General features: G+C 36.4%; 1 protein-coding gene across 1 annotated transcript in view; it reads left to right on the top strand.

The window, feature by feature from the left end:
• DOCK2 (dedicator of cytokinesis 2) overlaps positions 1–26,220 on the top strand; it is a 226,577-nt gene that overhangs the window by 52,414 nt on the left and 147,943 nt on the right. Inside the window, exon 26 of the mRNA XM_026098443.2 lies at positions 21,545–21,693. Within this exon, the coding sequence (XP_025954228.1) occupies positions 21,545–21,693 (149 nt within the window). The remainder of the gene's footprint in view (positions 1–21,544; positions 21,694–26,220) is intronic.

Here is a 26,220-nt window from a genome sequence, read left to right as displayed (position 1 = left end):
GGGTCTTGCCGTTGTCTCCCAGGGTCCTCATGTCCTGTACTGGTCTTATTTTCAAAGTTTTGATGTCTTCCCTTTCGGAGTGGGCGACATAGGAATGCAGACTGCTTGTGGCTTCCTTATCTTCCCGGCCTGAACCAGCTCTGAGGCACTTTTCTTACTAAACTAAGGAAAGGTTCATTACTATATCTAAGTGCGGCCTAAGGCTTCAGCAAATTTAGCTCCTCATGCTAAGCAAGTTTTATATAAGTTGTGCTACGCGGCTACCTCTAGACAGTTTCAATTCACTATTCTTTAACAAATAGGAACATATAATGAAACCTTGAGAAGGCAGCTTATGTTTCATTATGAGGTCTATGCCTGGGCAGAGGAGAAAATTCTGAGAGCGCAGCTGAAGTATAGTTCAGCTGCAATGCAGCCTCCCTGCCCTTTAGGGGAATCAGCTTTTATTAGAGCTTGGCAGAATCAACCCACTGTTCCAAGCTCTTAAGAGCAGATGAAACTAGTTAATTTTCCAACTGATATAATTTTGTATTCACAAATTTTTTTTGGATAGTTTACTGTATTTAGAAGTACAATCTGATATATCATTGTGTTAGCAGTTACAGTTCCCACTGCCACTAAGGTCAGAAGTATCTGTCTTAAGTTTTATCTCTGCTTCTTGTGGCAAATAGCATTTAGACCAGAAGAAAAAAATATTCTCTTACAAATATGAAAGACCTTTGGGTTAAAATAATGCACTCTCCTGAACACTTGAACTTACTAGAATTCAGTCAGTTACCTTGACTGGAATTAACACTAAGAAACTACTCAACGCAAGCTATAATCACCAGCTTTTTGTGCAGCAGTAGTGATGTTCTGTGCAGGCTGTAGCTATGTAAGATGCCAGCCCAAACTGCCAGGCAGTGAAAGCTGTGGTTCATCTCCAGTAAACCCACTGCCTTATTATCTGCAGGAACAATCAGAGATTGAAAGCAGCTGTGTAAATCTAGTTCTAATAGTACTGTGGTTATTACTTTTTCTGATCTGTCTTTTGCTAACTTTTATGCTTTTACAGTGATACAGTAGTCTCCAGTCAAATACTTCCTTTGCTGGAAGTAAAACTCAACTTTTCATCATTCTGTCTCAGACTCTTCAAAGTCAGAGAATCAGAGCTGGCACTGCTGTGGTGTAACAATAGTTTAATAATTTTTTCCTCTAAGGAGCTCATCTTATTGAAATGCATTTGTGCTGGCTTGTGTATCAGCTCGTATAATAAGGAACAAAGATCCGGAAGCAAAATAAGTGCACATACAGTAATCTGCATGCTTCGCAGTTGTATAATTTGTATCTTACTCATTTTGGTGTACATCACACATTTAGCTCCTTCCTTCGATATCTATCTGTGCTCTAGAGGAGAAAAGAGGGTTTTGCTTTGTTTTGTTTTTTTAAACTACATTGTTTAGGACTTTTCAGGAATAGGGCTCTGTGCTGAGTGTTGTACAAATGTGTAAAAACAAGTTGCTTGATAGCAGGAGCTAGCAGTTTCAGTAAAAAGGGTGAGGCAGTGTAGTTCTTCATGATATTAGTGCACCAGCAACATAATGGTTGTGTGGCATATTCCCTGTTAGTTGAGAGAAGGAAAGGTGGTCAGCATTGCTTCACCGTGTCTCTGACCCTTCCCTTACTGTTGACAGCACTGTAACCTTATTTGTCCCATAATTTATGTAGCTAGTGAGGGTATGGTCCTACTGCTCGTATCAGTGCAGTTATGGAGGTTTTTTTCTTTCTTCCTGGTTGCATGGAAATTATTATGCTGAATTTGGTGGTTGTTATTACCGCTTCTGAAATATATTGCGTCAAAATTCTAGTAACCTTGAGCTCACAAGCTCCCCTCAGAGTGCTGGGCTTGGGGCCCTGCTAGGTTGGTACAGGGATACAGTAGACTCTCATGCAGCACTCAGTGCGGAACTTCAATGCTTGAGGCTGCTGAACTAAGAATATTTTAAAGTGTCATGACAGAATAATTTTGTTTATGGCTTTAGTTGCTGTGTCTAAGTAAATTTTGGGATCATTCAGAATTGTTCTCATGTCAAAGAGATGCAAAAAAGGTGTATATTACAGAAGTTTGTATGCAAAGGCTTGAAATCTTCAATGACACCATGAGAATCGACTGCAACAATGTGACATTTAAGAGGTCAGTATTAACGTGGCTAAATATGCACTGCCAGATAACTGAAGATGAATTTGAAGAGTGTTAAACCAGAAGTGGACTTACGTAGTAGTAATGGTGATTTTTTGACCTTATAGTGAAGCTGTGTGAGGTAAGTTACCTTGATTATTATACTGTAGCCAAGTGTCTGTGTTCACCTTCCAATCCAATGGTGCCATTTTGGCTACTGCTTTTTTTGCTGGGGAGTTCATAGATGTCCAGTGTAAGTTAGGCATTTACAACATATCCTACAGTATTAGAATTCAAGATCAGCTGAATGCTTAGATAGATGCAGTAAAATCATTGCGAGTTGGTGTGCACTGTTGCTTTTAAGCAGACTCTTCTTTTTTGAAATTTTGGGAGTTTGTGTGTTTAGATGTGATTATTTAGGTCAACCACCTTATTGATGCATGTGAACCATTACAGTCTTGCACTTGATTAGAAATGTGTGGCTTCAGTTAAGTAGTGAAAACTGAAATTTACCACTAAGAGTAGGATTCGCATCAAGTAATATTAAATGCTGAAGTTTAATGTCTGCATTTGAATTAGTGATTTCAGATTCCCTTTATAGTACTTGGGGACAGATGAGCATGTCTGAAGAGCTATTCATCTCACCTTAATATCCTCTTTAAGTATATCTGCTTCAACAAATTGCTACAGGGTGAAAAGTCATTCTTTGTTACTTTGTGGTACCTGTTCAATGGTGATGTGGCGTACTTCATTTACCCCAGAGGAATAGTCTGTCTTGAATGCATTTACTATGGGGTAAAACCATATATGCAGACATTTATTAGGGAGATTATGAAACATGGGCGTTTTTTTTTTCTTGTGGTAAGTTTCTAAGGTACTTGTTAAAGCACTGGAGCTTGGAGGACAACCCAGTAGTTGGAACTGGTAGTTTTCAAATAAAGTTGTTCACTAAATGCTCCGCAAGTGTATAAGTAATGAATTTGAGGATGGTATATGGATGTTAAACCAAAAACTTGTATTGGATGAATTCATGCTTTTGTGGTGGAACATTTTTGACAATCATAAGCATGTATATAATACTGATGCGATGTTTCGGTAGAGTGGTCTTGAATGTGGTAATCTCAACATATACATACAGCACATGAGACATGGAAATATTTTCTTGGCAAATATAGCAACGAACCAATATGTGAAGTTTTCTGGGTCTGTAAGCTCATGTTAACTGTCTCTTAGAGTGAAAGTTCTAGTAATGTTAGCCTGCTGAGACAGTCTCCTGCCACTGGGCAGTAGTGTAATACAGGCACCTTGAGCGTTGTCTAGGCATGTAGTTGCCATCTAAAAGATGTTTTTTTTCCCTGTTACAGCCCCAATATTTAATGCTTTCAAAGCATTTGATTGCTTGTTGTCAACCAGAGTTTCACCTGGCTGCAGTGATTTTTCTGAGGGATAAGGAAGTTGCTTCCTTGTTTTCAGATAATAGACGTGCTGGTGCCAGCAAGTAGCCTTGAGTCTGGAATCTCCTGGGGATATGGCTTTTTTTGCTTGAACTGGATTGGTAAAACTGGAAATGTACAGCAAACAGACTGTAGGTGACAGTGGCTAGATGTGTGAGAAAATCCTGTGCTCAGACTTGTTCAGCTAATGCAAAGAGGGTGTTGGGGTGGAAGGAAGAAAGTAGTATAGGGAGATAAGGAGAGAATCGAGGAGGAAAGTAGACTTTGGTTAAACCGTTGGCCTAGGTTGTTGCAGTACCTAATAACAAGCATCATCTTTATGCAATTTACAGTTCTCTTCCTACGTGTCAGCCTTTGGTTATTAGAGCATCCTAGGTCATTTTTTCTGTTGTTTACTTTGTTTATATTATGCTTTTATCATCAGCCTGTGTGCTATTTGTGTATCCTTTCTCCAAGTTTGCAGTTTGTCTAAAGATGCTGCTCTTGTTTCTTAGTTGTGAAATGGTATCCCACTGTACAAGAACATACAGCTTTTATCTGATTGTGTTGAAGGATAATCTTTTTCTTAGCTCACTGTTGAAGAATATGTTCTTGTGTGGGAAGGCACAATTATCTACTTCGGTGTGAAATGTTTGTTACTCCACTTTTCAGTACTGTCCTTCCTGTTGACATCACAAGCTGGGAGTGCGTTGTATTATTTCACCTTGGAAATCTGGCAGCTGAAAAGATGTGTTTGGTTGAGCTCTCCCCTGGCTCTGGGGAATCCAGCCATCCTGCAAATTTTAAGAATTTTGTATGCTATGGGAGTCCCTTGGTCTAGGTCACCGTTTCATAAAAAACGAAAGCTCTGTTCTGTGTTTATTCTGTCTTGGGCAATCACTGTAGAATTGTTGCTAGCTGAAGTATTGAACCAATGGCTGGTAAGGGGAGGGAAGAGGGACTTGCAGGTGTGGGGTTTTTTTTTCTTGCTTTATCTAAGCCACAATAAACTTCTCATGTACTTATTGTGCCTACTTTGGATATATTTATTTGAAGGCTATGTGAATAATCCTATTCTAAGCATAGCTTTAGAATTTACTATAAAGTCTGTGGAACATGTTACTTGACAACTCTCCACAGTATGAAATCATCAAATAAGCCTTTTAAAGCAGCTTCATTTTCAGCTATTGCAGATGTTAATGAAGCAGCAGCAGTGTCTTGTTGTAAATGAATATATATGTGCATATTTATATTGATTAGGGAATTAGAGATCACTGTAGTGGGAGTGTTTAGAAGACTAAATGGTTGGTTTTAAACTTCAAAACACAACTCTATTGGACTGATGCGCATAGGAACATATTTCAGGCAAATGGTTAGTTCTTGCACATGATTAGCCATTATCATTATGTATTCAAACAGTTAGTCTCCTTAACAATGTTATCTTAAAGTAGCTGTGAATATGTAATACCAAAGAGCTGATACTGTGTAGCTGGCACTGAAGGTCCTTGATGCTCTTAATTGCTGAGAGCCCTTTGACAAGGGGAAGCCAGAACTGAAGTACTGACTTCCTCCCTCCGCTCCCCCTCCCCTTTGAGATCTATTGTTTCTGGACCATTTCCAGCCTCTGGTCTCTGCTCCTGGGCTGTGTGCTACAAGAGCCTTGCTGGGGGAGGCGGGGGTTTACTTTCCAAGGCCCTGGCATGTGCTTTATTCTGATGCTTGGCTGTCTCAGAATAAGTTGTTGACAAGTCTAAAAGGAGAGGGCTTAGGTGAAACACAGGTAGTGTAAGGCATGGTTAGCTTGAGGCCTGTTGCTAGTAATGGCAGTACTAGTTTTACTGGGCCACAAGGTACAGAAAAGCCTACATGTTTATGTGGACTAGTATGCTTATGTTTGGTTTCAAAACAAGCTAATGTTAAAGTCTGCTGGTGTGGTTCTAGTTTTAGGGGTTTAACAGGCCTTTGCTTTTAGCTACAGTCTGTTAATGCAAAATATTCTGTAAAGGTCTTACTGTTTGCAAATAAATAGTAAGAATAGATTGCTGTTTCTTTGTAAATACAGTTTGTCTGAAGTCTTGAAATATACAGGTGGTATATCATAAAAAATGTCTACCATAGAACATGTCATGAGTTACAAAAAGGATATAAATTTTCTGTTTGAAAATTTTAGGGTAGTAATAAAAAAAATTTTGCTGAAAAGATTTCTAATTCTTAGGAGCTTGCTTCAAAACAGTAAGTGGTGCTTTTGTATGCTGCTGACCAGATAATACATTTTTAAATGTTTCCAGAGGAGTAGATAGTGGGTTCATTTATTCTTAAATTTGTGAAATTTTTGCTAACTTCAAATATTTGACAAAAAACAAAGCAGTTAGGACTGTTTAAGTTGATCTTCTGTTCCCTCTTATCTCTTGATATACAGCGATTTTTTCTATCGCTCATAGAAAACTTCCTGAAAATTCCCTACTTTGTGGAAAGAAACAGTTCTTGCTTTTTTTTTTTTGCTTTTTTTTAAGCATTATCATCAAGACAAAGTTAGCTTTTTGAATTCCTTTATTTGCTGCACGCTTCCACAGAATAAGGATGGACAGTAAACACACATCTCTCTACGTTGTCTCAGATACTAAGCAGTAGAGGGGGGTTAAAAAACAAACAAAACCCCCCAGATTTCTCCTCCTTCCCACTCCTCCCTCCCCCCTGCCCCCCCCCCCCAAAAAAAACCCTCTACCAAGTCCATGTTGTATCTGAAAGGCAGTGATATCAGTTGTTCCCATATGGACTGTCTGGCCAGTATGCTGCTCCTCTGCTTTTCTACAGATACCATAGTTTTTTTCACCTTTCTGTACTGCCTTTAGAAATCTTCACTTTCCTGTTTTGGTTGAAGACCCATCCCACAAGATTCCTAAATAGTACAAAAGCCATGAGATTTTTTTGAATACTTCATTTACTGAATCTTTTTATGAGCCAGTGCAGTGCCATGTATTTCATAAACTTCATAGTTGTTATATTCATATAGCTTTTAACTGCAGGTTTTCTACTGGAACCACCTTTGGGACATCGTGATTTGTAAGTCAGACATTCTCTTGGTTAGCTTTTTCTTCTCCCTGAACATAGGTGATGTGTGAGAAGTCAAGGATGTATTTACCAATATGGAAATTCAATTTCTATTGCATTAAATCTGGACAAAAAGCAGAATGTACATTTGAGAAAAGGAAATTTGAGAATGGTTAATTAGCTTTCTCAAGAATGTGGACTTCTAAATAGGAAAAATTGAATTTTTGCAAATACACTTTTTTGTTTAAAAAATACATACACATATTTCCTTAGTTCTTCACCTCTAGTAGCAATTCCTAGAAATGTTGCTTTGTGTGCACTGATATTGTGAGCAGTTCTGTATTTCCTAACTTTGGCAGATATAACTTAATCAAAAGTATTACCAATTGTCTATCTTGACTGAAATTAACATAACTGTAAACATTTGAAATAGCTGGGTTTTTTGTGTTTTTTTGAATGGAAAAGGATTCTGTGTTCTGGGAAGTGCTATCAGAAAAGATTTTTGACATAGCTAATGTTAAACTGTGTGAACAGAAAGTCAGGTATTTTTCTCAGTAGTGCTATCCAGTGATTCAACAAGTGGGTCAGCACTAATAATTGAGTTAAAAAAAAAAAAAAAAAAAAAAAAAAAAAAAGAAATAAAAAGAAACTTTCATCAATAATAGTCATAAGCAATAACCATAGGATAAAGAGAGAAGCTGTAGCCTGAGTGGCAGGTTTTCTGTCCTGGATTAAATATATACATGGAGAGAAAGCAGTGTATTTGTAGCAGTCTAATTTCAAAGTGTGGTTTTCTTTGTGTGTAAACATGGATGACTGGTTGTTGATCTGCCCTGTATTTTGCTTTTCAAAAAATTACTAAGGGTTTTTGAAACACTAGAATAGTCATTTGTGCATAGAATGAATAAAATATGTGTAATTCAGTTTTAAAATTACAGCATTTTTCCTGTCAGTAAGTCATGTTAACAGATTTTAAAAGTGTATGTATTCCTGTAAAGTCATAAAAATCTTTAATATCTGAATGGGTCATTGTGATCCAGACTTGCTCTAATAGTTGACAGTGAATGTGTGTGCAATTGGTAAGCATAGAGGCAAGCTATTATCTGTACATATTAAGGTAGGTCTTGCATATATAATTACCATAAAATGAGTTTACTGTTATATTTAGATTACTGGATAATACCTAGGAATTACTGTTTTCAAAGGAGCCTGGGGATGGTTTTTCACTTACTAGTTTAAAGTAAAAGATAATTTTTTTGAAGCAGCGATTCCCCAAAACATAGAGAAATCAAGCGGATGTGCCTTCTCCAAAACGTGTTTCTATTAGCTGATCTCAGCCATGTCAGTTTCAAAACAGTCCTGAAAATGATGGGTACAGTCAAATTTCATATAATGCAGTAACTTTTTAAAATGATGCCTGTCAAAATATAAAGACATCTAATTAATGTCTAGACTGAAATACTACATTTTGTTCATTTCAAATCCTCAAATCTGTAGCAGGAACTTATTATCTGTTGTTAGTAAATAGGAATTGCATAAAAAAAGCACCATAAGGAAATAGAACATACAAATCAAGATGAATTTTCAGTGAATTATTTACAACCAGGTTTGTAGAAATGTGTTTAAAAAAAAAAAAAAAGTCCACCCCCAAAGCTTGTAGAAGTATGTACTGAAAAAACATGGTAGTAAGTAAAAGGTGACAAATCTTACAGTATCACCTTAATTACTATTGTTAATGCAGCATAAACATGTATTCATGTTTATTTAACACAGCTTTTTTAACACATGAAACACTACGTTAGATGTGTTACTTGATAAATTAGCCATTTCTATTCTATTAAAAAATTGGTTACACAATACTCCCTCTCCTTTGCATTGTTGTTACCTTATTACCTCCCACTGCTCTTTTGCTCTTGCTCCTGTTTCAGTCTGCCCACTAAGGAAAGTTTGAAGTATAGTCTGCAGATCAGGAACATTATCACTTTTTAATTCCTGATCCTTCACCTATCATGCAGTGCACACAGTGCTCAGCCTTAGTTTGGACCATGTACTACCATATTATTTTTAAAATAAAGCCAAAATATACACAGCGTAAGTCATTATCTTGCTAATTAGAGAGTAATCTCTTAAATATTTTGTATTTCAGTGTTTTGATGAAGTGGCATAGAAGATAAAACTGCTTCTTGCCATGAGTGTAAAGAGTTGTAAGTTTTTATACATATATGAACCTGACAGTTTCTCTGCTCTGTGATGCACTTTTAGCTTGTGCATAATTTTTTCTCCATGCTCAGTGCAACCGAGTGGGGGCTGGTAGACACTTCCTTTTCACCAGACCTAGCACTGAAGAAGTAGTCATCCCTCTGACACTCACATCAGCCAGCAAACAGCATTACTGTTTCCAAATTGCAAACCTGGTGGTGTCTAGGTGTCTTGGGTATGACATTTATTCATAGTTTCTCTTTTGGGTGAGGATCTTAACTTCCCTTGTACCCACCACATCCTAATGTTTCTAATGGCAGAAAATCAGTCTTCAAATAAATGCAAGGAGTTCTTAGATCTATGTGATATTTTTACAGCTATTTCCATTTATTTTTGCTTTCAGATTACTTGGAGTTAGCCAGCAAATTGTAATTGATATAGGAAAAATGTATAAAATGTTTATTTGCAGGTACTGGAAAATGTGAAAACGCTGATACGCAATTATGTTTCTCTGATATTGTAGTAGTATGAAAAAGGTTTTGTACTGTGCTGTTGTAATGCTGTGCAGAGTAAACGGGAAACAAGTCCTTTACCTTGTACGTTGCCATGATTTAAGAAAAGAAGGAAAACCCCGAAAGCCACCTTTTAGCGCTATACATTAAATAAAAATGATTCTAAAATTAATTCTGTAGAAAACCAACTGTGTTTATAGGGTTTAGACACAATGCCCAATTTGTTACTCCAAGCAATGAGACGGAAAGATTTTTATGAGAATGTAAGCACAAAACAGGATGCAGCATGATAATTAAGGTAAGATTGTCAGCAGTATCATTAACTGAAGTTCGCATTTATCTAGAGCAGGCAATAGGTTTCTGTCATAAATATGAAATACACTTAACTACATTGTCTATTACGATGGAGTCTATTAATTTGTGTGTGTTTCAGATTATCCATTTTTCCTCCAGGCTCTAGTGTTTAGTCTCTTTCCATGCAGTTCATTAGAGTTCCAGTTCAGTTCATTTATTTCCATTCCGAATGGTATTGCCTATATTCTTTATAATATAATTAGATTTCGTATGTTGGTATTTCTCTTCCTTCACCAATTGATGTTGCATTTTCTAAGGAAGTAGCATTGGGGGAACGCAACTGACAATGCGTTTAAGAAAAAAAAAACACTGTTGGTTTTATTAAATAAATTACATGTGAACCTGAAGTTGGAAGCTGATAAGCTCTGAGGTTAAACTGGATTTTCTGGTATCTAGTTCCAGGCATTCAAAAGGTTTCAGTGTAGGTATCTTAGAACAGAGTGCTTTTATCAACTAGGATGTGCAGTTAGTGCCACAGTAACTGATCCTCAAAAGCCCCACAATGTTACAGCAGTTCTACAAGCCTTTAGATTTCACTGACAGTTTTTTGGTGAGGCATTGATTTCTTGTTCCCACTCTGTAATTATCTTACTGCTAAGAGAGGTGTGGTGGTTCAGATGTTTCAGTAGCTGAACGTATCTGTCCCAAGGAAGATTGATGCTTTCAGCTGCTTGTGGAGTTTTGCTGTAAAGTCTAGGAACATTCTTGCATGATGTGTGAGCACATGGACAGATATATATCCAGACTGTGTCTTCAAATGTTTTTTTTAAATCAGAAAATGAAATGTTTATCTTTAATTTCATTTCTGATACTTTCTTTCTAGACCCTTGGAAACAATTCATATTTTAAAAATATTGTGGGGGGGGGGAGGGGGGGGAAATGGATCTTGTCTGTGTAAGTACCCCTGACTGGATTTCAGAGTCTTACCTGTGATGCAGGGAATGGGTCTCCTGTCAAGTATCTTTCCCTTTGCATAGTTGGATGTAATGGCTTCTTCTTTCACTTGAAATTCCCTGTTTGACCTGCCAGGGTTTCCAAGGAGAGTTTTGTTAGAATTGTATAGTTTCTGTGTAAAGCTACTTTTGATGCATTGTTGCTTTTTAGGAAACCTATTGCCAAAATTCCCTAGCTGTTTCTTTTTTTGAGAGAGATCATTGGATTTGGACATACTTTTTAAATTACATGTGTGGGGTTTTTTTTGTTTTTTTTGTTTGTTTTTTGTTGGAGTCAGTATTTCTGAGTTTACAGTGTTTGGAACAATGATTTTTATTTTAAGCTGTCAATGGAATATTCACTGACATAATTATGTTGACATTTATAAAGCAGTTGGCCTTAGGAGGACTGTTTATGGGTATGAAATGAATATGAAATGCTTGAAAATAAAAGCATTTAATAAATGCTTTAAAGCAGTTATATGAAGTGTGTATTCACATTGTCACTTTTGCCTTAGTACTCTCTGGAAGTCCAGTCCTGATTAGGATTTTGATTGTGCTGTAGCAGAACACAGGGAGACAAGCTGCTCCAAGGAATATAAACTCTAAGTAGGTCACACAGATGGTCACTGGCAGGGGTGGGAATAGAGCTTCAGTCTCTTGGCTCTAAATCTAGGGCCTCTGCTCGCTGTGGCTGTAGACATAGCTACTACATGCTCAGCATATGCAAACCACTTGCTGATTTCTGCAAGAACATATGCAAAAGGCATATGTTAACACTAGGGGTTAATTTGCCAGAATGCCAGAAGAAATGATGAGACTGAAGTGGGCTTGTTTGTTTGTTTGTTTTGTTGCAAAGCTCCTTCTATTATAGTATTGTTTAAACAAGGTATGTGCTTCTGTATATTCATAATTACACTGATGTAATATTGGTGTATTTATGTGAAAGTTATATGTATGACAGCAGCTCAAGACAAAGGAAATTTCTGCAAGTTACTGAGTTTTGGTATTAATAGAATATGTTGATTCTTTCCCTTTACTGCTTGAAACCCCCTGAAACTTCTTGTGTTGGCGATCTAGGAGAGCAAAGATAAAAATCAGGTCTGAGATTCATCCTTTAATAAACAAAGCACATGTAAATATTTGCTTAACTTTTGAGATGCAGCTGAGGAAAATTGTCAATTGACTGGTCCCATGCTAACAATGTTGTATGTGTTGTTAATTATGGCATCTCTGAAATCAGATTATGATCTTAAATACTGTAATATTAAATTTAAGCAGCCACAGTAACTTGAAATAAATAAGTAAACTATGAAATCTGTAGTGCACCACATTTCTCTGCCTGTAATTTTAATTGGCAGCCAGAACCCAAGTTATGCATATGTACAGGGCATAGTATAATAATGATTTAGGTTCTTGCTTAGTCCTTGAAAAATGTGGTAAGTGTAATATGTTTCAGTAGCTGCTAGTCAGCATTGGGTTTAATACAGATAGGTAGATCTGACAGTTGTATGAAAGATAAGTTACATCACTACTAATAAAAAAAAATTGTAAATTAATGGAGATTAACATGATCAATAGTGCAACAGCTAAGTCGCATGTAGTACTAATGGCAGAGGCATTAATTCCTGTATCACCACGTGTAGATCAGAGGCCTTGTATAACAAGTATCTATTGGCACATTGACATATTTGCGTGTGCTTCTAACAACAAACTAATGACACTGTGTTGGGGTGCTTGGCAAGTACGAGGAGAAGGCATTGCCTTGTGTAATGTGACCTGAACTGAATGCAAACAGGTTTTGTAGCACTACATCTTCATACAGTAGAGCCCTAGCAATGTAAGATTGTCCCAGGAGGTACTTTACTAAGCTTTTCTTTCTGAGAAAATGGGAACATAATGACTTATACTTTCATGTCTTTTGAATCCTTCTTCCTAAAGATTTGAATATTACATATGGGGTACGATATATCAGGAAATGCAGGTTTGTCTTGCAGAAACTGTATAATACCTAAGTTGCACAAGGAATATATACCCTTTGATCTTTTTTTCTTTTAAGCATCCAGACTGTAAGTGCATGTTGTGATTTCAGAAAAGCGCAAGTCAGGATCAACCAACGGAAATAATCAGAGTAAAAGTGACAGAGAACGATTAGAATCATGTCTGTGTTCTTTCTTTTGTGTAGCCCAATTAAAAATTTGGAAGTATGTTACTTTTGCCTTCAAAACTTTTAAGATAGGTTGGTTGAAAAATAGTAAAAGGAATACTGGTAATTTCTGATTAAGCCTTTTGCCATTTAATTGTTATTATTTTAACTAGTTTTAACTGTTATTCAAATCTTAGGTTGTGCTGGTAGTGATATGAGCTCTTTCAGCCTAACTTTTATTTTTCATTTTCTGTCATTGTTTTCCTGCTTTGTGCTCAGCACAACTTCCCAAAATTTAAGTGTTTGAATGTAGGAGTTTGTTACTGCATTTGACTCTCCTGTTTTTAACTACTGGAAAACTGAAAATGGCCACTGTTCATAAAAATTGGCTCTAGATTGAAATACAGGTCAAGTCTTTTGCGTGGATTCATTCTTGAATTTTGTACTTAGCTTAAAAAAAAAAATCATCTAAGCAACATACTTTTGAGTATTGTTTTTATTTCTTCCTCCCTTTATGATACGTAGGAGTGTTTTTAGGAGTACATTATCTTTAAAGCATTCCTTCTCAAATCCTTTAGTCACTTTGAGTTTTATTCCTGCAGGAGTTTGATATGCGTAGGGATGGTATATGCATGTGTTAAGGTATCTGCATACATTCGTGGTGATGCATGTAAATAAAAGCTGTTAGTTTCTCCTGTTTATGGAGGAGTATGTGCCACAGGTATCTTTTTGTTAGTCTTGACCCATTGTGGCAGGTTTTTGGTTATAGTAAAAAAAGATCAAAAAAACAAACAAAAAAACCCTTTCTGTGTGGGGGAAAATTTGTATCAAATTAGCATGAAATTAAGATGCAAATGATTTTTTTTAATGGTGAATTTATTCTAAGTTCATATCCAGAAACTCAAATGTTTACAGCTACTTTAAGTAGAAAACAGAACAAATAAGTCACAGATGTTCATATGAAACTATTACTTAATTTAGAAAAATCCTGTATCTATATTAAAAGAAGTGGAGGAAACATGTTAGTTGGAGATCATCCATATTCTATTTTCTATGTCCAAACACAAGGCAAACTTTTAAGTCTGCCAGAATAGACATGCTGACTAGCATCCATTGTAGGCTGACAGACTATCAAGTTTGCAAACCATATGGCAACCAAAGAGGTGGGAAAAGGGACTGAAAGCTCGGGGTGTTGTTTTTGTGACAGCAGTGGTGTAGTGTTAGATCTTGCTGTGGCTGCCTTTGAGTTCATGGTACTATATTACACTGTTCAAGGAGTGGATAAACTTGAAGATACTCCTGTTAGCTGGGAGGTAGATGCATTCTGCAGTGTGCCAAGTGTGGTGCTGGTGGTGTGCTGTGACTGTTAACACACTACGCCTGTCCTGTGTGTAAGCTCACCTGCTGACATTTGCTTTGAGCGGTCAGCCTCGGTGCAGTGGCCGGCTCTGTGCGATTAGCTGTTGTGGTTCTCCTCCTTGTGTCCGAACTAGATTCTGGGACAAAGAAAATTTGTGGCTTCCACTGCCACAAAGCGTGGCAGAGAGTTTGGTCACCTATGGTATTTCCCCTTCCTGTGGCCCTTACCTAAACTGAAATTTGAGCGTAGATGTACCAACTGAAATGCATACGATTTTTCTCCACCACTGTCGTGTTCAGAACAAAGAGTTAAGCAGTGAGTAATGAGGAGGAAGCTTTTAATAGAAAGATGCCTGCAGTTGTGAGCAGATGTCCTCCTTTGTGAGGAAACATGGAGCTTTAATTGTGCACGGACTGCCACGAGAAGTCTTTCCTTGTTGAAAGGATGTTGTTTGCTGATTTTATTTTTAAAGCTTTGCTCTAAATCTGTTTTCAGATGACACCTATGTCCTTATTAAATTGGCATACCAGTTTTTAAGTGGGCATGAGGCCATCCTGACAGATGGATATGACTAGAGGCATGCCAGGGAATCAAGAGCAGTGTTCCCTAAGGGAGACAAAAGTGATGTTAAATCTTTATTACCATTTTGGCTGCATGTATGAGGCACTTGGGAATGAAGCCTGCATGTGATTTATTTATTTATGTATTTTCTCCTTAAGGAGACCCAAATGTCTTTTCTAATGATATTATTGCATTAATCATTTATAGTGTTTGAATTTCACTTACCTGGTACAGAAGAAATCATTAGATATCTTCTGGAAATCTCATTCACCTGGAGGTAGATGAGGAGAATAGTGAAATTAGAAAATTATATGTAACTGTGCTTCATCTTTTACCAGAATGTAGCTACCTGACTGTGTTCAGGAAGATACTGCCAGGAAACTTCTCTCTAAAAGGCATGTTGGAATTTGGGATTGATAAATTCATAAGGAAATATGTGTTTCTTTTGATACATGTTAATGAAATATATTTGAGTTGTTCAAGCTATGGTGGTCATGTTTTATGTGCCCCAATACGGTTTGGGACAAAACATGTTTTTTTGTTTGTTTGTTTGTTTGTTTGTTTGTTTTTTATTCAGTGCATTCTAGGTTCTGGGAAAGGCAAGCAGTGGAACAGTTGCTTTATCATGGACTTTAACATTAAGAAAGAATGTGTATCTCTGTGCTGGAAATCTTTCTTATTACATTGCTTATCAAACAAAAAAGTAGGTGGTGCTTAAGCTTGAAGCTCCTCCCCCAACCCCCCTTCACCTGTATCAGGCTTGTTTTCTTTAGGGAGGTGGGTTTTGCTTGATGAATCCAAGTCAGCAGATACCAGAACAGAAATTTTTACTTGAGCTCTTTTCTCTATTGCTCTAACCTTTTCTATGATTTTCCTAGTTACTCCTGCCTTTTTCTAGCCAGCAAGTTTCTGATGCACAAATGGGCACCTTCTTCATTTCATGTACTTAAAATATATTTTCTTGTGTGGTGATACTTTAATAGTATAAGCAATAATTAGCCCTTGAATAAAATTTTCTTTGTCCTGAGATAAAAGGAGGATTTCATGTGTCATATAACTTTCTAGTGAAATAGCTTTAATATAACTATCTCTCTTTATAAAATGAGAAGGCATGATGACAGTTTTGTTTGTGTTTATGCACCTGTAGGCTCAGGCTGAGATTAAGGCTCATTTTTTGGAAATACTAGTCTTTTTCAATTAGTTCGATGCATTTGTTTGTCAGAACATCGTGGAGTTGCATCTTCATATGGGATGTCTTTAACTCGTGGGTACTTTAAGGAACCTAACTCTTTTTCTTACCCTAAGACTACTGATTTTGTTTCTGAGTAATGCTCTAGAAGTGCATTATCTGAGTTCTTTCCTACACAGAAAACGAAGGAAGGCTTCTCTATTGCCTTAAATAACAAGCTTTTATCTAGCAGCCAGTCACAAATTGCTGCTGTATGGCGTAATCTAACTCAAATAATTAACCCAGTAAATAAGATTTGCTTATAGAAATATACTGAACAGTTTCCCTGTTATTTACAATTGCAGGGTTTTTTTTTTTTAAAAAAAAAAAAAAAAAAAGGAGGGGGCAGGGGGAGTAACAAAGCTAAGGCTATTTAAACAACCTTTGAATTTTCGTATAGTTTGGCGCTTCAATATTGTTCACATCTGAAAACTCACTGTAAATAATTGATCAGCTGCATATGTTAAGTCCTTTTAATAGAATCTACACATATCAAATGTGGGCTCTTTTAATTTATAATGGGAAGCATAACTGTGAGTCATGAAGCTTGTACGGAAATTAGCTTTTAAAACTAGGGGAAGTCAATTGCACATTCTGTCTCAGCTGTCCTCTAAGTAAAACAGGAAAATTTTGTATACACAAGAAGCCCTGCTTTCTTCATGTTTATGAAATTTGGAATGACTTCGGGCAGAAGAATAAGATTTATTTCTTTTATTTTGTGTGTGTGTGTGTGTGTGTGTGTGTGTGTGTGTGTGTGTGTGTGTGAGAGAGAGAGAGAGAGAGAGAGAGAGAGAGAGAGGGAGAGAGAGAGATTTAGTCAGCAGGTTTGCATATTAGAGTCTGGTAGGAAAAATTTTAAATGGCCTGTGAAACTCTGACATGAAGGAATTTTAAATTGCTTCAGACAATGAACATTAACTTCTTTTTAAGGTATTAAAGTTATACCTCATGATTTTCTCCATACTGTCCAATTATTGGTCAAATGGGTAAAGAATTTATATATACAGATGTCACTGGCATGAGAAGTGAGATGTAATTTAGTTGTTATTAATATACACAATATAATACCTACCTTGAAGTCCTGACTTTTTTCTATATAAGTACAAATTTAAAATGTACTTTAGCTAAAATACAGTATTTCCCCAGGATAATGTGTTTGCTCAGTTTGGTCTCTTTCTTTACTTTAGAAATAAAGCTCTGTAATATAGATTTTTATTTTGATTTATTATCCAGTTGCTTCCTCTAACTTTAAAAGCTACCCAAAGAGAATTTTTCTATTTCTGCTAGGTGTGCAGTATCTTGAAAGGATGGTTGAGATGGTGGCTGAGGTGCCATGTAACTTAACATCACTTTGAACTTTGCTCTTATTGGGGGGGCCTGTTAAAGTGATTATGTAGAAGTTCCTAGTGATTTTTTAAGTGGAAAGTTGCTTTAATAGATAATGTGATAGACTTTTAAAGAAAGGTAGTTTAGCTGTAAGGAAACAGCTGCCAGTACTGTCATTTGGAATGTCTGTATTTCTACAAATGTGACTGCAGATCAGTTAAAGGTTGGATGTTTGTGTCTAAATGTACCAGTTTTTCATGTTATATTAATTTTGGTTGTTATTGTGCCTGTCACAGAATGTTAGATTAATAGTTATGTATCTTTATGGAAAGTGGAGTTTATATACAGCACGTTTAAAGCAGAGAATATTTGTGATCCAAAATCTTGCGATGTGTAGATTTAGATGTAACTGTTTGCACATGACAGTGATGTGTGTGCAGTATGCAAATCTGTTTTATTGCCTATCATTTGGGTTTGCATGTTGGCTCTACAATACTATGAGAAAGATGGATTATTTTCTAGCTTATATGTTACTCCTTATTATAATGAATTATTCCTTCAGCATATCTAGCATGCAGTTAGAGAACCTGAAAAGGAAGGTGAGGATGAGGTAGAATCAGAAAAAAAGAGAAATAGAAATCTTCATACCCCTCACTACTTGCTGCATGGGTATTTTAATAGAGGATAAGTGTACGTCAGGCAATTTTTCCTGCCTCTCTTCAGGTGTTGTGCAAGTGCTATGAGATTGGATCAACAAGAAATATGTTTCACCCATGTGTCTTCAGAGTTAAGATTTTAGTTTGGGGTATTGATGTCATCAGTTCTGGTATAGCAAGCCTTGATGTTTGAGTCTGATGTGGATGAAAAAAGGACAAACATCAAAAAAATCAGTACTCTAACTGTATCTGTATGCATGCGTAGGTTGCATGTAGAGATGTATCTTCATTCACAATATTCTGAAGGTCTGTCTCCATTTCCCTAAGACTCAAGATCCAGCAGTCCCTGTAAATCTCTTGCTGTATGCTGCCACTTGGTTATTGCCAGCAACCAGCTGCTGTATCTTCTATATCTGAGGATTAGCAATTGGTCATTTGTACTGCACCAAGCTACCACTAGGCTATCGTTAGTTAAGAATCTTTGCAGTACAGGCTCATAGGATAAATCAAGTTGCAGCAGACTTGAGGAAGTCTCTAGTCCAACCTCCCACTTGAAGCAGGGTTAGCTCTCAGATCAGATGAGGATGCTCAAGGCTATATCCAGTCTTGTCTTGAAAACCCTCAAGGATGCAGACTGCATAACCTTTCTGGGCAACCTGTTCCACTGCTTCACTGTTCTCACGAGGAAGAGGTTTTTCTCTGCATCCAGTCTGAACCTGTCTTTTTTGCAGATATGAGTCCATATTTGTCCACTGGTGAAAGCCCATTTCAATTTTTTTGTCTGGTTCAGTGTAAACTGTTAGATGCATATCATCTTTCATTAACAAACTGAAAATCCACTCCTGTCCCATTTTAATTTATTTTGCAACTTCATTATTGGATTCTTAATATGCACCTCATGGAGGTGACATGTGGCTTCTATCTCTGTATGGAGAAGTTAAGAGTCTGGTATGTAAAGCTTTTGACCCAGTCCTGCAGTGGGGATGAAATAACCACTGCTTTTTTAGAGAAGTGGATGTTTGCACTAGTGGGTTTTGCAGATGTTTATGCTCAAAGGCTTATGCTCTTTTCCACAACCACCATGAAATGGAACTTGGTTAATGACAATAATTATGTCTAAAGAAAAAATACATCCTAAATATTTTTGGAGTGGTTCGAACCTTCCGAAATGGATCCTTAACTGGTCATATTTTGAACTGTTTCCCCTCTGAATACCCTAGACTGTTGATAGAGAGTTTCCACAGCTTGCAATGAACACAGAATAAAAGCTTGTTTTCTAGCTTTTCAATGATGATCAATTAGGTTAAGTAGCTATATAGTAATCTAAATCACAGTTTGTACTTATTTGTTGACTAAGTGTAAAAAAACCTTTTCTTCATCCAAAAAAATTTGGTAACAGACTTCAACGAGGTTTAAAGGTATCACGTATAACTGTTAACCTTGCTCCTGATGCTGCAGTGTTCTAGGCACTCTTATTGTTCTTGGCACATTAGCCAAGAAGCTAATGGCGCTGTATTTATTCTGTTTATCATTATCTGCTTTACAGGTGGTTCGTATGAGCTTATCAAGAGTCAAATGGCTAATTTTCGAAATGCATCTCAGTTTCAGAAAACTGGAATGTTTGATACCTGTAGCTGATGACTATGAATCTATCAGTATCGATTTTTGGATAAGAGCTTTTCTCTGTCTGCATGAACAGAAATCCACTCTGAAGTGCTTTAGAAATGCTAGTATGCTCTGCTAGGATGCTACAGTAGGGGCTTTATTAATGCATCTGTTGGGTTACTGCATGACAGATGTCTTGTCTGTGGCTAGCAGTAAGTGCAGGAAGAGAAGGCTTGTCTGTGTGCAGAATTGGCCACATACATAAATTGTAAGCTGTGTGAAATCCCTTTCTTTGCTTCTCTTTGAGCAGGTCAAAGAGCCTGTGGTGCTGATATGTGTTCCATAACTGCTGTTTTACTAGGGAGTTTGTAATTTAGTCACTGTGTAAGACTTGCAAGATTTGCTACCTTGCAAGTAGGGTTATAGAAAATGAGATCAGTAGCTTTATATTAACATTGTGGCATTGCTAAAAGTAGAGGCACTTTCTGAGGCAAGAAATGATTCTGCCCCTTAGACCTGCTTACAGGCTCATGGCTCATAGGTCTTGAAGCTGTTAATTGAAAATGAATAAAAATTTATTAGAAGTATTGCACTTTAACATATTCCTGGAAATAATTGACTTCTGTGCTGATAGTCTGTTGCTTCCTCTGCAAAATTCAGAAATTGATCATCTCCTTCCCATTCTCCCCTTCTCCTTCCCCCCCCCCCCCTTCCCTTCCTGTCAGTAAGTACTAACACCCTTGTTTGGGGGATTCTGAGCCTGCGGCTTCATTTTGAGTAAAATTGGGTACAGTTTTACTGTGACTTGCACTCTGCTTGTCTATTGGTGAGTTAGGATGTTATGTGTGCATGTCCGGGTGTTCTAACATGTTCTTTAAAAAAAGACAAAGTCAAATTTTTAATTTTTTTTTGCTGAAATTGAGAATTCTAGTTTTTTTTTTTTCTGGTATTGTTTTGGAAACTGTGGTATATCTTGTTGATAGAAAATAGTTTCCAATTGGTAGTGATACAAATATTTTTCCAAGAAGTTAATACTCACAACAGAGTGAAAGGAATTTTAAGCAGTAAGACATCTCTGAAGTGAAATGGGTAAGAACTTCAGCTCCCTGTCTGTTGTTAGAGTGTTTCTGTAGTTGTATATGCATCTGCAAATTCCTTTATTCGGAGGCAGAACCTTGATGCTCTGAGTTCTTCCCAGGTTATTTTTATAATATAACACATCTCTGTTGCAACACTTGCTTAGTGTTGTTTACACTGTTGCGCTATAGTCTGTTTAGTTACCTTGCACTGTATGAGTAAGTTGTTACCTAAATTACTCGGGCAGGTATCATTTAAATAAAAATCTTCTGCATCTTTTATTTCTAGTTAATCAGTAGCTTCATTGAAGTTATTTCACATTTGTGCATCTTGTCCTCATGACATTTTCGTAAGCACTTCTATCGCAATGTGTCAGTATGTGTGTGAGACTGAAATATCTTTCCATTTGTGTTAGTTTCCCCAGATTTAAATAAGGACAGATGTATGGATAGCTCTTGCTCTTTGCAAATGAGCTTGAAAAGCCTTTCATTAGAGTCTTTTCTTTGTCTGTATTCTTTTAAATGTTTTAGTAGGTAAGTTTCAAAATGGTATGCATAGAGCACTTCTATTGTTATTTGCAAAGAATGACTAACAAAGTATTGTGTTTTTCTTGCATTAAAATCCTGTCCCTCCTTAAACATAGTGTATTTCCAGGTGCTTCATATGCATTTGGGACAAATTAAACAGCCTTCAGAATTTAGCTGAAGCATTTTAGTTTGATCAGGGGTTGTTTTTTATATATGACAAATACTGTTGACATACAGAAATACCACACAGGTTTAAGAGAATCCTTGAGGCATGGCTGAGAAATCAAGAGTTTCACAGTGGAAGAGACTGTAGCTGTTCAAGCATATTGTGTTTCACTGTTTGCAGGAGGATTTATTTGCAAGTAGTATTGGATTTATCTTTGTTCTTAAAATTTTTTTTTTTTCTTTTTTCTTTTCAGAATGCAGGGACATTCTGCTTCCTGTGATTACTAAAGAGCTGAAGGAATTACTGGAACACAGAGATGATCAGCAGCTCCAGGTCCAAGAGAAGAAGTACTGTGTTGAATTACTCAATAGCATCTTGGAGGTTCTGAGCTGTCAAGACCCTGTGAGTATTGATGATCATGTAAATGGCCCAAGTCTGTAGTAAGCCTGAGCTGATTAGGTTGTAAATTATTGATACTGATGAATCTTATTTAAATTTTTAATACAAGTCAGTGGCAAATTGAACTTTCCTCTGATTTTTCATAAGCTAAATCCAATAGCAGTTAGGTATTAAAAGTAAAATGCTGAAATCTATGGTATCTTTTTTTATTTCTCAATTTAATATTCCTTAAACAGTCATTTGCTGTAAATGATTACAGTAGTATTAAAGGCAGTGAGGCTGTGTTGATTCATTTTAGCAGAGGTTCTGGCACTTTTAGTTCTGACTGTTAAAGATCAACAGAATAAATACTCTTTTTCTAAGTATTTGCAATAATTTTCAAGTTTAATGTTTCCTTTCATCAAAACCTTCCTAGTTCCTGAAAGAAATGTTTTCCAATTTGCAAATATTGTAAATTGTTTTTTGCTTTCAGCAGTGAGTGAGTAAAACAGATTACTCTTTTATTTACTATACCTCATTTTGAGATTGTTGTTTCTTTCCTGAGCTCCCATAATTTGGAATAATGTAAAAATTGCAGTTTGGCTGTTTTCATTTGAGAGAATATTGAACTGACTTTTTAGTGCTTTGCTTTTTAATAACTAGTAGGTTATTCAGTGAAGTTTCAGTATCATTTGAGGCATTTTTTTCTGAACAGAGCTCAGAGTTAATTACAGTAGGTAAGCTGTAATTCCTCCCATATGTAGCTGCTCGTTTATCCTGAGCTATATTGTCTGATGTATGTCTCCAAACTACGCAGGCTTTGCATGAAGACAAGTTCTCATTTCAGTCTCTATTTTTCACTATGGAACACTGGGTCATTTTCCAGTACTGGAGTCATTACCCAGTGCTGTTTGGTTTCATGTTTGAGAGTCTGAAACTGAAAAGGCTTCTCTGTTTGCACAGGGCAAAATCTTTTTCCTGTGTGTTATGGGCCGTTTTCCTTATTGTTTTAGACTTTAGTACTTCAGGAGGGATGAATATGGGGTGATAGTCAAGAATTATTGGAAAGTTTGGATTTCAAATGGAATTTGTAAGAGAAATGGTGAAAATATGATAGATTGGGCAAAGAGTGAACTTAGGCATATGGCATTGTAAAGTAAAGCAGTTGTGTTACTGTACACTTTAAAAGATGTCAGTACAGCTGAAAAGCAAGACAGGTTAATATTTTCTGCGTGTGTATCATGTTATGCTTATTTTCAAACTAACAGTTACTGTTTGTAGTGAAAGTGATTGATGTGATGTAGAAGTATTGTTAACTCCTACTAAGAGGTGCAGTTGTGAGCGTGGGTCTGTAGGAGCGAGCAGTAACTGCTCTCTGTATGGAGGTATGAGGCAGGCAAACTGTTGTTGCTTGGTGTGCATGTACGTAGCCCCATTTTGTTCCTTTTAACTTATCTGATTTCTGAGAGCAGGAACTGGGATATCCAGATTGATGCAGAAACTCAATGCGTTGTTTCTGAAAGAAGAAAAAGTCCTTTTATTCTAAAAATGTCTCTTTTTTGATACTCCATTTTATTTTTTCCTCAAATGTCTATTTCTAAAGAAAAACCCTTTTCAACATGTGTCTTGGTCATATTTTATTTTGGGTGTGACTGTTGGCACAAAACCCATTACTAAGTAGAAGTCTTGGTAAGAAATGTGTTACTGTGAATTTTTGGAAATGCTTGTAAGTTTCCAGCTGGGAAAAAAACATTTTAAAGTGTAGATAGACTTTTATTCCTTAGTATTAGTAAAATCCATAAAGCTTGAGGGACAGGACATGACCTATATCAGAACTGATATGTTTCCTGTGAAGTGCAAAGGTGATTGAAGAGAAGCCAGTATTTGTTTAAGTAAATGAAGGATTTTGTTTATCTTATGTCTGTTACTGCTGGTTTTGGATGGTTCTGAACACGAGTTAATCTGTATATGCCTCAAGGATAGAAAAAAGAAATCATTAGACAGTTTAGGTTTCCCTTGGAAACATTTTAGTTCAAAACTATTTGGTTACTGTGGTGTTGCTAAGAGCTTTTAAAAAAGGCGGTTACCCCCCCCCCCCCAACAAGAAATCAGTTCTTCCTTAATATGTGGCAAATGCTTATCTGTTTTTAAAATAAAATGCACTTTCATTGTTTGGGAGAATGATCTCTTTAATAATAGACATATTTTTTTTTTCTCTTTAAACCCATCAATAATATGATTCATAGGTCTAAACACGGTTGGAGATCAGAGGTTTTATGGGTGCTTAGACTGTTCACAGGTTTGGACTTCAGTCTTTCTTTAAATTTTTTTTAGAGTTTAAAGTCTAATTAAAATGATGTAATTATTTGTACAAAATGATGCGTAAGAAACATATAACGAATCGGTCCATTAACCCCCGCTGGAAGAGGTGATTACCAGTGAGATTTCAAGTACAGTAGAATATAAATATTCTGGTAGAAGAGATCTTTACTAAAGCTAAACAAAATCAAAGTATTGATGTCTAACTTTACATAAAAGCCTCATTTGCATAACTAAAAAGATTGAAAATGTGAGTAGAAAAACAACTTTAATATAATTAATTGAATTTAGAAAGTGAACATTATCATTTTGGGTTCTGTGCCCAAGAGGGCTTCTCACTTGGATTCTTGAGAAGTAGCCAGACAAGCTTTTATCATAATGACAAACAAGGGCTTTTTAGGCAACATATTACCAATTATGTCCTGATAGAATTTAAACCTAGATTTAAAACAAATATAGTAGCATTTCTTCAATAAGTTCTTTTAAGGAAGGTAACCTAACTTGAAATACTCTGAGATATTTGGGTGGTGGTTATTTACAGTGTTTACAATAAATATTAATAAATTTTTAATATAAGGCGAGTGGGCCCTTGGAATAGGTTTAAATCCAATAGTAGTATCAGTGTGTGACAGCCCCTCTGCAGGCATCGTATTCCTGATTATAGGAAACATTGTAGAATAATTGAGACATCAGCAAAAGAACCAGATGCTTCTCTTGGGGGAAAATACATTCCCTGTCATGCCTTGTGGCAGTGTAATTGCTGATCAGAGACAGCATGGATGTTAGAATGCATTTAGGTAAATGTCATTAAATGTGCAGTGTTTTTTTTGTAACTTTACAATAGAAAACGTGCAACTGTCACTAGCAGTTTTTCCTTCTTTGGCAGAAAATATGTAGGTCATGAGATCACGGGCTCATTTTTTCTTTAACTATCCTAGATGCCAGTCCTGCTTTAGTAGAGAAAATCCACTTCTGAGATGAGTTATCTGAAGGAGGAAAGAAAGACCAAAGGAAGGGGGCATCTTCAGTACAGCAGTGTCTATGGCACCAGACAGTAATTTATCTTTCTTACCAAGGCAGTGTAGAAGACTTCTCCCTTGAGTGCATCATGGATGTTTGAACTCTAGCTAGTGTGGAAAACTCTTGTTCCAAGGATACACAGTTTTGACTTGCACTGTGAAAGCCTTCCTAACCCTCATACTACCAAATGGGAAAGACTCACTATATGAACAGATTATTATTACAGAATTATTAAGGTGGGATCCTTCAGAATGCCTTCTCACTGTGTTTTTCAGATATGCTTATCTTAATGTATACCAGTGATGAATTTTTGCATTCAGTGTGTTCTAGGTATATAGGATTTTTTTCGTATTTAATCCAACTATTCCTTTCCTCCCTTCATGGAATTGCGCTTGAAGTTACAAGATTAGTGCAGTTTTGTGTTGAACAGTTAATTTCCTGTATCTTTTAACATCTTTCTAGGAAAATGGATGATTTGAACCACTGGAGGAGAAAACTTCAGGCTTTAGTGGTAAACTCACTTTACAATATTAATCATAAGTTTAACTCTTTCTTGAAAGCACCAGCTTCTTGTCCATATTTCTTCCATTTTTCCATCTCAGTAGAGAAATACCATTTCGGAGCAGTATTTAAAATATTATTTGTATAAACTAAGCTTTGATACTTTTGTGTTGAATTTATTATGTGAAAGTCACCAAAAGCAGCAGCTGCTTTTTAAGCTGTTGACTGTATTAGCGAGCAAGTTCAGAAACATATTATAGTTGTGTAAAAATTCATATAACATTTGCCTAATTTGTGAAAGATTTTAGGAATGTAGCAAAAGAAAACTTCAAATTAATTTAGTCAGGGCACCTACATGTTCTTTTAAGGCCAGATGTTGAAGCTTTTCTGCGGACAAAATTTTTAGTCAGAGCAACGTATGATCGTGGACTACTGGATTAAAAAGATGGAAAGATGGTTCTGCTTTTATGAGTGCTTTCTTTTTTTTTTTGTATGTTGGAGATAGAACATAGGAAGAAAGTTAGAGTACTGGATGCATAAGAGAGATATAGAAAGAAAATAAGGTTACTGTAAAGTAAATGCCACTTGTGGTTAGTAGTTATCAGAGACACCATAGGTATTTTCTATTTTCTAATACTGAAGAAATCACAAACCTGAAACACCATATTTTTTTAACTGCTGGCGGATGCTTCACATAACTAATAGCTGAGA

Source organism: Dromaius novaehollandiae, chromosome 15 (genome assembly GCF_036370855.1).
Source record: "Dromaius novaehollandiae isolate bDroNov1 chromosome 15, bDroNov1.hap1, whole genome shotgun sequence".
Taxonomy (NCBI): domain Eukaryota; kingdom Metazoa; phylum Chordata; class Aves; order Casuariiformes; family Dromaiidae; genus Dromaius; species Dromaius novaehollandiae.
This window is presented reverse-complemented; position numbering and strand designations above follow the sequence as displayed.